At 35.2% G+C, this 14,891-nt stretch overlaps 1 protein-coding gene across 7 annotated transcripts in view; it reads left to right on the forward strand.

The window, feature by feature from the left end:
• Window positions 1–14,891, forward strand: part of RFX3 (regulatory factor X3) — a 119,625-nt gene that overhangs the window by 69,989 nt on the left and 34,745 nt on the right. For all 7 annotated transcript variants that reach the window (XM_042825661.1, XM_042825655.1, XM_042825660.1 and 4 more), the window contains one exon: window positions 11,686–11,944. In XM_042825661.1, coding sequence (XP_042681595.1) covers window positions 11,686–11,944 — 259 coding nt within the window. The remainder of the gene's footprint in view (window positions 1–11,685; window positions 11,945–14,891) is intronic.

Raw genomic sequence — 14,891 nt, forward strand, 5'->3', positions numbered from 1 at the left:
GTGCAGTTCTAGTGGTAAATACATAAAATCCTGCAATGGCTGGATTTTTATTAGCAGAAGTAGTAATGTAATTTAATTCCTTTATTTAATAAAACAATAAGAATATTTTTTTCCAGAGGAATAGGAGAGGCAGAGGAAGGAGGGTAAACTATTTTGTTTTGCTGATTCTTAAGCCTTTTTTCTGGCTATTACTGTATGTTTCCTTTTCACCTAAACATGCTTTTCCACCATCAAGTTATTTTCACCAACATGCAAGTTCAGATACATAGAATTAATAATCTGTGGGACCATTGGAGGTCATCTAATTTCATCCCTGGCTTGAAGCAGGACAACATGAGACAGCAGTGTGTGCTTGAAGCCCAGAAGGTTAATTTTATCCTGGGTTGCACTGAAAGAGGGGAGGCCAGCAGGATGAGGGAGGTCATTGTCTCCCTCTTCTCTGCCCCATCTGGAGTACTGCACTCAGCCCTGGGGCCTCCAACACAGAAATGATGTGGAGGTGTTTTAATGGTCCAGATGAGGCCCATGAGGATGATCAGAGGGCTGGAGCTCCTCTCCTCGGAAGGAAAGTTGAAGGAAATGGGCTTGTTTAGCATAAAGGAGGCTCAGGGAAGATCTCATTGCTGCCTTCCAGTTCTTAAGAGATGATAATCAGAATCTGACTTTTTACACATTGTGACAGTGATAGAATAAGGAGGAATGGTTTTAAAGAGGAAAGATAAAGATCAGTTGTTAAGAAGAAATTTTTCACCCAGTGAATGGTGAGAGATTGGAACAGGTTACCCAAAGAAGCTATAGATGTCCCATCCCTTTAGGTGTTTAAGGCCAGATTGGACGGGACCTGGGCAGCCTGATCTGGTGGGTGGCAAACCTGCTCATGTCAAGGGAGTTAGAACTGGATGATCTTTAAGGTCTCCTCCTACCTAAGCCATTAAAACACGTATCTAAGAAAAATACAAGATGAGTGGGTGGCTGGGAAAAATAAGTCTTACACAAAACTATGACTGGATAAAGAGCGCTAACATACTGTTTGCATACAGGAGGCTATACATTTATATTGATGCTTCTGATACAGCTGCTAACCATTTCTTCTCTAAACTGTGCTTCAAAAATAGGTAGAAATAGGAACTTGATTCTATAATGTAGCTTATACTTCTTTAATGAGTGAATTATTTTTAAGTGATGATTGTCATGTTTCTGAAAGTGTTACCATTTGTTTTCCATGAATTAAAGATAAATATTTTCCAATACTAGCAAGCTTTCATTAAGTTAATATTTAATGTGGAAAAAGTTTTCTGAAAAAAGAATTGATGCCGACATTTCCTCTTTCCTAGATGACAAAGGGTAATTTGAAAACTAATTATGAATATTATATGGTGGACCCTTTTATGTTATGCTGAATGTCATTGCCTCAGTAAGCATCTTCCCCTGAAATTAATAAACCCTCAGAGGATGAAGTAATTATGGTCCTTCATAAGAATTTTTATAAAGAATGGATCCTCTACATTGTTGTTCCTGTTTAAACAGAAGAGTTCGAACTTCTAGAATATCCAGTTCTGGATTCTGAAGTAGTCTATGGTCTCCAGCTTGTCCCAGATATAGCACACAGGGGTTGTCAGCATTTGTTGTTCTATGTGTAGTCTGTAGCTTTCCATTTGCAACTAGTACATGCAAGCTTCTCTTGTCATTTAGCACTTGTAAGTTCTCATGTGAGCTGTTAGCAAGCGCACTTCTCGCAATGTGAGTTGGGTACTACGTGACTGCTTACAGTCCTTAATAAAAAGAGAACCAAATATTACTTGTTACTGTTAGAATAGATCTACAGTAATCCATGTTTTTTTTTGTGTTTCTCTATGTGAAAATATTTGTTAGTTTCTGTAGAACCAGTTAATGGGATATAGCACTTAGCTAGTGATCACTTAACAACAAGTTAACAAGTGAGCCTAATCCAGATTGTCTTTTCCTCATATAAAAGGAGAATTTACCAATGATAAAATTTATTTTTCAAAATTTTTAGGAACATTAACCTTTCTGGAGATTTATTTTTCCATTGAGAATGTAACTGATCTTTGTTTTTACTCAGAATTCGTAAAGGCTGTCTTGTGAAATTAATTTTCCTTTATAATTCCATACTCCAGATTAAGAATGGCAAATGTTACTTCTGTAAATGGAAGTTACTGAACTTATGCACAAAATGTTATGAAGGAACAGGGTTCTGGGTTACCACTGGCTAACTTCCTTAAGAGAATAGAGAATTGGTTTTCTATTTGCTGTTTTTATGATTACCTAAGTTACATGGTTTAAAAAATATGTACTTTTTTCTTGTTTTGCCACTGAATTTGTTTGTTTAGAGCTACATCAATGTGGGATTGACATTTTAAAACTTCTGAAAGTGAACCAAAATCTCACAACATCCCTAAACAAAGCTGACACAGCTGCGTTGAGTTCTGCTGTGACAGAAAACACAGAGGCCAACCTCTCATGCTAAAAATATTTAGGCAAGTGTTTAGACTGCAGTACTTCTTTTTCTATCCATCCTACTGAAATGTGTGAACAATAAGCTTTTTGGATTCTGACAAATTCATATAACTATGTTAAAGCCAATTTGTCAACATACTCCTACTCTGAAATGTCTGTTGCACTTTAATCAAACAGTTAGGTTTGTAGATGATGTGATTGACAGGAGTGATCACTACTTTGTCTTTTGGGTTGTTTTTCTATGATTATATATTTGATTTATTTTATGACTATGCTAAATCAAAATCTGAATTGTAACTCAAATCAGACAAAGGATATATTGCATAATCTACTCTCATGATCTCATGATCTCATGATGAAACTCATGATCTGCAACTCATAGTTAAGGTGAAAACATTAATTAAGTGTACAGTTTTACTGGAATAAAAGTTCCAGTATGTCTGATGAGTTTCCCTTTGTTACAAAATAAAGTACATATAAACTAGCATGAACCCATATACAGTAGCAACAAAGGATGCACTTTAAATATTTAGGAAGAATGCCTGAATCAGTTACCTGATTCCTTATTCTAATGGAAGGAAGTTTGTTGGGTTTCACTTAATGTTATTTGGTTTTACTGTATTTGTGGGGATAATGATGTTGCAGGGGTTGTACTGTGAAGCTTATCACATACTTGAGAATATTTGATGTTATCTACAGTTGTTTATGGTTAATAACACATTTGCTTGTCATGCACATCACTTTACCTTGAAGCTAAAATGAATTGTTGTTGCATTAATATGTGCAGGTTTGTCTGAGTAGGTATGGATAAAAAATACTGTGGTTGCGCCTGTATTAAGAAGCCAAGCAAGGCCCCTGATCTAGACAAGAACTTTTTCTTTCTTAAAATGTAGTGTTTAATAATGTACATAATGTGATTAGTCTCAAAACTGATATTTTTTCTACTAATTCTTGTGTAACAAAGAGAGTTTAGTTGTTGAGACTGCTTAAGAACTGATGCTGTTGAATCCAAACTGTAGCCTTTATTCCTCACATTATACACTAATTTATGGTACAACAATTTGTATAGCTAATGTGGACCAAACACACCTTTGATGCAAAACCAACAATTTACAGTTTCTCTAGTTGAAGTCTTTTATCTGTCTGATAGAAGGGTTATTATGAGTACAGTTCAAATTGTTCTGTTCCTGGAATCTTTCCAGTACTTGCTAGCATCTTTTCCTTTTTCTCTGATGTTATGCTTACCATTCGACTAACCCTATGCATACTCACGTCAATGGCTTCCATGTAAGGAAAAATTATAGCAAGTTATCACTGTCACAGTTCTATGCCTAGAGAGGTATGATCAATGATGGAGTTTTTCTACTTATACTAGATACTCTTGCAGCAATTCTGTATGTGTTTTCTACAGGAAAGACAGTCATTCTTCTGTGGTTTCCATTTCTGGTTTGCATCTTAATTTACCAGATATTATGTGTTTTACATTTGCTGAATACAGTCATCTCATACACATAGTGTTCTTTGCTGTATTTTGATTCTACGGTCATGGATTGTTTATTCTACACAGAACAGCTATTTTATGTTACTGCCTATTATTTAGAGAAATGCATCAGTGCTGGCATAACAATGGTTTCTATACCGCATGTTTACTAAGCTAAAATAAAACTGAAATAGGTTACATAGCGTTTCCCAGATTATAAATGTTACAGCTAAGTTAGAACAAAGGTCTAGGCCAGCATAGATACGTCCAGACAGAAGATGCCTGACAAGCCAAAGTCTTGAGGTCTAGTATATTTAGTACAAACCCTGTTCCTAATATTGGCAACACCATATTTCTTGGATTCTAGGACAGTTGTACTTCACCACCAGAATTTTTAGATGACTGCAACTAACAGCCCTTATCTTTCTAAATTACTGATCATGAGAATACCACTTGCAAGAATTCTCCAATGTTTTCACTTACTTCATTCTGTGGTTTATAGATTTTCCTACAGTTGTGCATTGTGTGCACTTTTGTGATTTTATTTTCATGCGGAAAAAGATCTTGGACTGACTGTGGAAGATCTCAATAATTGGTAATCAGCATCTGTCAGTAACATATTTACATTTTGATTGTGACTGCAAAACTATCAGTGAGTAAGAACTAATGTGAAGTTCCTTATGTTGAATAATACAACTCTATTTTAAGTAAATTTTATAAAGCTGAATCTATCTGATATATTTTAAATTTCCAAATACATAAAAAATATATGTGAAAAGAAAATCAAGTTTTTATCTTTATGGAGCAAATTGCATACTTTAAATTTTTGTTCTCTGGTTACAGATATGATACTTAGAGTTTCACAATCAGTGTTGGTTTTGATGCTTGTAACAGGGAGATTGGTGGAAATAAATTGTACATTTTTAATCAGTACTTCCACCTCTGGCTGTCTTTAGACCCATTGAGAAGTTTCTATGGAAGAAGTTTACTACTTCATTGCATTTGATCTGTTGTGAAAAACCCTGAATTAATAGTCTGGTTACAGGAGCAGCCTTTTTTGTGAGGAAGCAGAAGGCAGAGTGAAATTGATGACCTAGCCTTCCCCATTATCATTTGATTTCTGTATCATGTTCTTTTGTATAAGGTATTAGGGTGTACAGTATTTTCCTTCTTCACATGGCATATGCCACACAGCGTTCAGAGGCTGCAGCAATCCATTGGCTTCATTGAGGCCTTCTCTCTTCTGTTCTCTATAGTTTTCATGAAACTCACTATCAGCTTTGGGACCACAGGAACATGCTAAAAAGTTAAAGAAAATTCAGGATATTTTTCTCATGGGAAATTGACTTTCTTAGTTTTTTTGCACAGAGGTTTTCTGCTATATTGCTATACCAAAGCATTGATTGTGAGCATTAGCTACTCTGCATTTAAGTAGCAATGTTATGTTTATCTGCTATACAGCTAAAACATTTGAAATCTTAGTTCTCATCTATACTGTTTTTCATATTTAATATAGAAGTAAATAATCCCATATTTAACTAAATACCACTAAAGGCTAATATTCGTTACAGAACTGATATAAATGAAATACTTAAATGCCTACCTGCTGCAATGGTTTGGGCAATCCATCCCAAAACTCAACTGAGTACTTCAGAGTTTATTACTAGATTAATAAAACTATTATTATAACATTCATTTATTTAAGGTAGAATTAGGGAAAAATCAAACATTTGACACTGACAGGTTGTGGAGGCTGCTAACATTTCAAATTGTACAGTATAAAGGTATACATCTTCAGCTAAAAAAGTACATTTTATCCAGTGTTTTTTTGTTTTGTTTTGTTTTGCCAGTTGGTGTCTATAGTTGATAATAAGAGAGCACTTCCTAATTACTTATTTTGCAAAACACAGAAGTTACTGGTATACATCAAATTGAAAACTAATTTAATATGCTAAGTATACATGAGTTAACTTATCTGATATTCTAACCAAATCCTGGGAAAAGAAATAAGTGTTTGTTGTTTTTGTTATGTTTTTGGTTTTTTTTTTTTTACTAAGATGAAGAGTAATGGAAAAAAAAAAAATCCTTCAGCAAGGTAGACATTTCTAAGACATAAACTGGCATAATATTATAGGTGATGCTTTCTAAGCAAAAATGTGAAAGGTCTCATCAATTATTTGCTCAAAGAAGATGTGAAGCTGTGATCAATTCATGTAAATACAGAGACATAATGATGGGATATCAGGAGCACAGATTTATATTAGTAAGTAGACCATAGTCTTGACATATACATAGAATCAAGTAATAGATTCTAGATTCGAGGTCCCTCTGCCATTCAGAGGGACCTCGACAGGCTGGAGGGCTGGGCTCGGGTGAACCTAATGAGGTTCAACACGGCAAAGTGCAAGGTTTTGCATTTGGGCCAGAAGAACCCCAGGCACCCGTACAGGCTGGGAGGAGTGGTCCTTGAGAGCAGCTCGGCAGAGAAGGACCTGGGGGTCCTGATGGACGAGAGACTGAACATGAGCCAGCAGTGCGCTCTGGCAGCTCGAAAGGCAAATGGGATCCTGGGCTCCATCAGGAGAGGGGTGGTCAGCAGGGACAGGGAGGTGATTGTCCCTCTCTACTCGGCTCTTGTGAGGCCCCATCTGGAGTACTGTGTCCAGGTGTGGAGCCCTCAGTACAAGAAAGACATTGAGATTTTGGAAAGGGTCCAGAGGAGGGCGACTAAGATGATCAGGGGGCTGGAGCACCTCCCCTGTGAGGACAGGCTGAGGGAGTTGGGCTTGTTCAGCCTGGAGAAGAGAAGGCTGCGGGGTGACCTCATTGCAGCCTATCAATACCTGAAGGGAACCTACACCCACGAGGGGAGTAAACTCTTCAAAAGGGCTGACAATAGCAGGACTAGGGGAAATGGATCGAAGTTGAAGGAGGGAAGATTTAGGTTGGATGTTAGGGGGAAGTTCTATACAAGGAGAGTGGTTAGGCCCTGGAACGGGCTGCCCAGGGAGGTTGTGGATGCCCCGTCCTTGGATGTGTTTAAGGCCAGGTTGGACAGGGTCCTGGGCAACCTGATCTGAATGTGTGTGTTTGGTGGCCCTGCTAGGCAGGGGGGTTGGAACTACATGATCCTTGAGGTCCCTTCCAACCCGGGTGATTCTGTGATTCTGTGATTCTGTGATTCTGTAATAGATGCAGCTTGGAAGAAATTTTTTCCCGTGTATACATGTACTCTGAAAACTGATAGAGAAGATAGCTAGATTTACTCCTTCACTGTTGTTTTTAATTTTTTTTTTCAAAGTAACAGAATTTTTGAAGGGACAGAATTGTCGTTAAAAGCTAAATTTTATAGTAATATATCTGTGTCTGAAATAAAATGCAGAACACTTATTTCTAAGGTCAGTGCAGCGACACAATGGCTTTAGAAATCAGTCTGCTTTCGTGTCAAAAATACACTTTTAATAACAACATTTTAACACAGCTCCATGTGTTTTATTTCTAGCATTATGTTTTGCAAGTCATGTTAAAGAGGGAGGCCCTCTGCTCTCATGAGACTGCACCTGGAGTACTGCATCCAGTTCTGGGGCCTCCAGCAGAAGAACGATATTGAGCTGTTAGAGCAGGTCCAGAGAAGGCCCACAGAGAGGATCAGAGGGCTGGAGCACCACCCCTGCAGGGGCAGGCAGTGAGAGATAGGGCTCTTCTGCCTGGAGGAGGGAAAGCTCGAGGGGGCTCATATAGCAGCCTTCTAGTACCAGAAAGGGGCCTACAGGAAAGGGCAGGAGGGACTTTTTGTAAGGGCATGTAGCAACAGTATGAGGGTATATCACAGAATCACAGAATCACAGAATTGTAGGGGTTGGAAGGGACCTCCAGAGATCATCGAGTCCAACCCCCCTGCCAAAGCAGGTTCCCTACAGCAGGTCGCACAGGTAGGCATCCAGGCAGGACTTAAACATCTCCAGAGAAGGAGACTCCACCACCTCCCTGGGCAGCCTGGTTCCAGTGAACAGGGTAGATTTAGACTGGACAGTAGGAAGAAATTGTTTACTGTGAGAGTGGTGAGACTGGAACAGGTTGCCCAGTGAGGTTGTGAATGCCCCCTCCCTGGAGGTGCTTAAGGCCAGACTGGATGGGGCTTTGAGCAGCCTGGTCTAGAAGGAGGTGTCCCTGCCTATAGCCGCGGAGTTGGAACTACGTGATCTTAAAGGTTCCTTCCAACCCAAACCAATCTATGATGCTATAATAAAATCTAAGAAATAATGTATAACAGGTGAATTATAATACCTTGCAATCCTAGTCCAGCTCATGCTAGTCTCAATAACTTCCAGTGTGGAATCTTGACTTTGTGCAACATGCTCTCCAGTTAAACACTGTCTGGGTTGCACAACCTTTTGGAAGCTAGGACATTGTAGCCTAATGTATTTGGAACTCTGATGAACTTTCTAATGCCACATTCTAACAAATACTGAATTCCACAATCTTCCTGTAGGAGTAACTGTTAGATTCTGTTTCCTAACGTATCTCAAGCCATGGTGTATCACCAAAGTAATCCTCATAAGCATTCAGAAGATTTTACTTCTGCTGAGGTTAAATATGCAACTGTACAGAAAAATAAGAGATGGTGCTGTGACAACATTTGCAATGGGCAAGAAATGACTATATGCCAGACTACTTGAGGATGTATTATATATCCGTGCTGCAAGTGCTGTGGAGAAATAGGATATAACTTCCTTATTTCAGGTTATCCTTTGTGTATATCTAAAGAGAATAACATCATATTTTTCTCTTTGCACAGTTTTGTGTTGAAAGCTCACGTTGTATTCAGTGACGTTAAAACCTATGAATTACTGGTTTCCATAGCATCACCTCATCCGGTTGGTATAGCCTGCATCTTTTGGTTTCCAGATTAATTCGTTTTTATTATAGTTAAAGAGCTCTTTGCTGAGTTGCAATTATCGTTGCATGTAATAATAACACTTTTATCTCACTTTTAATTACATCATTGATCTCTGTTGCTGAAGATTTGCTTTATCATCTCCAATAATCAGGTGTACGTGAAGAACCTGATGTAAACCTGGTTGTTGGAACAAATATGTTTATCTCGAAGTCCAACCCATCTCTCTATCCCAAAGATCGCTCTTGGTGCAGTCATAAGAAATAGTTACAAGCAGATTTAGGTGTTGCAATACAATCAGTCCTTATTTAGGGACGTAACATGATTTGTAGATCAGAACAAGGTAAAAGCAAACAGATATTTCCTTTTCCCTATCCTTTCCACACGGAGTGACTTACTTTTCTTCTGAAACATTGAGCACTTTCTAGACTTTGCATTTGTACAAAGTACTACTTCTTTAATTTCATTTCTACAAGTGTGGTATGTCTTGCTTATGTCCTTTGTGGACAGTCTGTTTCTTTTATCTGTATCTGTTTTTACCATCATCAACACCTTTGGCGTTTCATTCACTGCCGTATTGTACTGGTACCTCATAGGATATTTCTCTTTTGGGAGAAATTACAGTGCTTACTTCCTTCACAAGCATTTTGCTGAACTGTTTATTCAGCACTTCCACTACTACTTTTTCCTAAACTGACCCTTACTGCATTGGAGTAAATTCTGTAAATTCAATAAATTGTATGTTTCCAAGGCAGATGTAACACCATCTCTGCTAGCAGTTATCTTTTACATCACAAGGGAAGCAATATTTCAATGCTGTCACAAGGTTTGACGGTGATACCTTGGCTTGATCAAACAGGTGAATCAGGACTGCATGATGCTTAAATATATGCAAAGGCTACTGCAATGCAAAGAAGAACTGGTTTTATTTTCCAAATAAATAATAGATTAGCTGCCTACTTTAGTGATGTTTCCCAAATGAACTATTTTGCTTTGTTTTCAGGAGTCTGCAAGGCATTTCTTGTAGATTAACTTCCAAGTTTCGTACTGCTGATTTTGAAGCTTTTGCAATACCCAAAATAAAAAAGAATTTGATTAACTTAAAGAGGGTTGAGAGGAAATAATATAGTGTGAGCTTTGTAAAACTTTCAGGATTTGAAATCTAAAGTTTTGAAATTTCTCTAAGTCTCTGAAGTCTGTGGCGATAGTAAAAATTCTGACTTTGATTGTTGATAAGGTGCTATATGTTCTTCACTTCTCTTAAAAGTAATGATTCTGAAGCAAAAGATCATTATCTCTGAGTCTATTGTTTACTATGCTTTCATAATTTAAAAAGAAAAACAGAACAAGCTGTAATTTTCTATTACCTTTCTCTGTTTTAATAAGGAACTAATCCTTGTGTAGATAAATGGAAAAAAACACTGACTTCTAAGCCTTGGACAGATGTACTAATGATCTACCAACTGTATAAATACTGAATGCTGCCTCCTCTTGTAATCTTGGATAGAAATGTCAGAAATTTTTTGTCATATTTAGTTGCATGGTTTTGCATGATTTTGTGGTTTCTACGATTATAATAAACTTAGGCTTAAGCAGAAATTTGGCAACTCTTGTCTTTTCTCAGAATCCTACTAGATTTAAATTGTATTTATTTGGACAGACTGTATCTCAACATAAGCAAATCCAAGTTAATGAGTGTTGTCAGTTGATTACAGGCAACATTACAGATTTTTGTGCTTAAGAAATAAAATTAATGGTTAAGTAAACTGATTATTTTCTTTTCTTTGGCATTTCTATTGTCCGACTTGCTAAAATACAAAACTTAGCCACTGTGAAACAAGATGAAATTTTCAGGCAGATTTTTCAAAAATAAGGAATTTTGCTTTGAAGTAATTAATACTATACAGTTAATAATTTTAAAATGTGTTTTGGTGAAGAAAGCTAGTACATATTCAATAATTGGTGAACAACGAGTGAGTACTTATTCAATAATTATGAATAGATTATAACCCATGCAAGGTAATGATTTAATATAATGATTAAGAATTTGAAACATGATAAAAAGTTTCAGACTGAATAGTTTAAAGAGTATACTCATTAATGGGCCATGAATATTTCATGCTCAAAAATAATTTTTAAAACGTTTTTGCTGCATACCTTCTTTAATGTTTGTAAGCTTTTTACAAATGTCATAATTCTCATTTGGTTTTATTTCTTCAGTGCAATTTTTCATCATAGCACAAATTCATGTTCAATTTTAAATTCACCCTGTAAAAATAAACATGTTAAAATACCATTAAGTTCTGAATTTCAAGCTTTAACTGAGAAGTATAAAAACATTTAAAATCAATAGTTAACATGGAATTCTTGAACACTGAGCTTTCTTGGCTGAGATTTACATAATTTGTTTGCAATTTTGCATCTTAGTATGGAAAGTACATAGCGTATGATTGAAATTCTGTATTTTATGGTAGGATTGTAAAAAGTTGAAATGGGTGGAGCTTTACAATTTTTGCTCTATATTAATTATTGTATGAACTCTTCCTGTCCATCTTCTTAATTGTTGTCATACTTCCTTTCTTTGATCTTCTTCAGGTAAGGCTGACAAACTTTTCTGCAAGGCTTGGTGAATACTTGTTTTAATGTTTTTACTGGATTAGTTACTTGGTACATTTATTTGCAGAAATATTATTCTCTGAGAAGGGATTGTTTGCCAATCTTTTTTAATTTGGCTATAGCAATTGCAGATATGTACTAGAAATATAACATTTCCCTCAGCTCAACGAACAATACAAATAATTTATTTTCCTTTTGTTTTCTTTTCTTGAAGCCGATCAACAACTTATCCTTACACAGAAACCCAGATGTACAGCCAAAACACTGGGGGAAATTATTTTGATACTCAAGGAAGTTCTGCGCAGGTGACAACAGTGGTCTCCTCTCATAGCATGGTGGGCACTGGAGGGATTCAGATGGGTGTCACAGGAGGACAACTCATTAGCAGCTCAGGAGGGACCTATTTGATTGGCAATTCAATGGAAAATTCTGGTCATTCAGTGACTCATACAACACGGACTTCCCCAGCTACAGTAAGTATTTCAGACTGATGTGAATCTTTGGGACTTAGTTATTAAGATGTTCTTTCTGACTGATATGATGTTTGTTTAAGAAAGTACAACAAAATTATGCTAGTAAAGTACTACACAGTACTTTCTCGTGACACGAGAAATTAATATGTAACAAAAAAAAAAACAAGGCACAAGCATGAAACTTAAAAAAAACCAAAACAAAACAGTATTTCCCAAGATGGGTTGCAAATATTTACATTTTATATTTTTGCACGCATGTAATACCTGTGAATATTTTGAGAATGCTTACATGATAGTCTGTCTGAGCTTAATATATTTCTACAAGAACTCAAAAAGCTTTTTTTTTTTTTTAATTAAAAAAATATTGTTGAGAATATTCATGTTAATAGATGTATATATCAAATAATCTAGCTTGTAAGTAGTTGGTTATAACTTCCTGCATTCTTTATCTTTTGTTTTACTTTAGTGTATGTGTGGTAGCATATTTCAAAATACTTTTGTATTTTCAGAATTTTGGCATATTTTTTCCTTTTAACATTTGTTCTTACTCATACATGGTACTTTTCAAAACCCTGTTGAGGAGGTATCTTATAATGCTGTGGGAAGGTTCATGCTGTTAGAATTATGATAAATACTGTTTTGGACATTAAAGTATGAGCATCAACTCTTCTCTTAAGCACTTACTCAAATTTTCTTATTCCCATTAAGAAAATTGGCTTATACATAGTCTAGCTTTACTGCATGGCCATAATGAATGCAACTTTATTTTTGGGAACCAGTGTAACAAGTAAAATCTAGTATTCTTTTAAATTTTATTTGGAATAATAATGAACATTTACATTAGCACTTAAGTGATTCAATAAAATATCTTGATATTGATTCTTAAGGTAGTTTTATATATATATATACATTTGTACAATGTAGATGTATTATTTCATACAAACTTTCAGACTACCTTAACTATGTAGTATTATTTCGTGAGAATAAAAATTGCAGAGACTCATAGTGAATGAATTGCATACGTATCAGTAGCATAGCAGGAGCCTTCAGCTGGCAATAGAATATTGTATTTATATTTAACGGTTAAATAAAAAAGAGTGTTTGGTAACATTTACATGTGTTTTAAATAATTTTCATAAGAAAAAAACGTGTCTGAATTTTAATTTAAATAAAATCAATACTTTTATTTTTTCTTTAAAATATTAATTATTTGAAAGATATTTCTTGCAGTTTTTGCACATGATTTGTAACTACCAAGCAAGGTAGGACAAGAGTATTATTCTGTGGTCACAAGTAAGAAGCAGATCAAGATCAAATTAATTTTGAAAAGTGATATTACTTTGAATATTTAGGTACCAATTATATTTGTATGTTTTTATAGTTGTTTTAAACGCATTGTTCTTTTCTAAAATTTTTAATTTAATTGTATTTAAATGCATTTAAATACAAATATTACTTATTCATGCTAGTTTTCTCCTTATTCATTTAAGAACATATGAAGTTTAGTATTTTGCGTATCATAAGTTCAGTTTTTTGCTATAACAGCAAAAGTCAGTCATAAAATGTTTATTTGAGTTTGAAATCAAATGAAATTTAAATATGTCCAGTAAAAGTTGAATATCCTGAAATTACTTGAACAAAACAAAAATCTGTGGTATATTTAACAAATTAAAACAATTCAGTTCTTTTGTGTCAAATTTACAAGATTTAACAAAATCTGAGGTTTGTTCTTTAAGCAACAACTTTGTCTTGCTTCATGTATAAAAAAACCAGCCTCTTTTAGATTGAGTACCTTCTGTACTTCAATATTAACTTACTTTTACGAATAGTAAAAATAATGCTAATCGAATCACAATGATTAAATTGTATTTTTAACACTAAAATATTTTCTTCTGTTTGTTTATTCAATTATTTTTTAAGGTACTGTTTATTTTGTATGGTTCTGTTGTGCAAGACATAAGAATACATCAGAAGTGGATTTGTTGCTGTTTTGGTGGGCCACAGGTTTTAGGTTTTATCATTTTAGGATCTGGATACTTATAGTGACCTGAAATTTTCACGGATCAGTTGAAACATAAAAGATTCAGTTTAGACTGCAATATTAAAACATCAGGTCTGTTTGAAATTCACTGTGCAAAATAGACCAATGCAATACTTCATTTGGATTGCCCTTTAGAAAACTGGATCTCATTTCTCTCATGATCCTCATTTGATCCTCACCATTATTCCATTTTTCATTCTTATATAGAGCATTTATTGGAGACATTAAAATAGCATGTATCTAGTCTGGTTTGCTGTTAAATTTTTAACAAACATTTCCTAATATTGAATTAGCTAGGAGAATTTTCACCTAGAGAGAAAGGATATACAAATAAGGGAAGCATTACGGCATATGGCCATCATTAGCTTTGTTTACTCTTGTCACAGAGGTAATAGTTCTGTTACTGCATACAAGAGGGAGCTTCATTTGTTTTGTTGTTATTCACCATCACTGGTGAATCATTATCTTTTTATAGTAAGTTATGTTAGATTTTTCTAATGTATTTGGCTGCAGTTAAAAAAAAAAAAAGTTTTAAGTTAAAAGTCCAATGTGTGAAATTGGTATGTGTTGTAAACTATGTACTGGATGAATGAAACATAGAAATTCAATTTTCTTTTGACCACTTAAAAAAAAATCCTTCTATATACTAAGCAACAAAATACACCTAGTGAGCATGAAGAATATTTGTAACATTTTCTTCAGTTGTTTTATTTCCACTGATTTAATTGTTTCTTCCCGTGGTGTCCTTGCCTCGTGCATCAAATTAGTCCTCTACTTCCTCAAAATGAATTTTTTTCTCCCAAAGTAGAAAGGCCTTCAGACTATAAGACTTACCTATGTCAGATTTTAGGGAGATAAATAACTAAGCAATTATAGAGAGAGAAACAATATAAACAACACATTTGG

The sequence above is a fragment of the Centrocercus urophasianus genome, unplaced genomic scaffold (genome assembly GCF_019232065.1).
Source record: "Centrocercus urophasianus isolate 14NV4802_14NV808 unplaced genomic scaffold, USGS_Curo_1.0 seq_25, whole genome shotgun sequence".
NCBI lineage: Eukaryota > Metazoa > Chordata > Aves > Galliformes > Phasianidae > Centrocercus > Centrocercus urophasianus.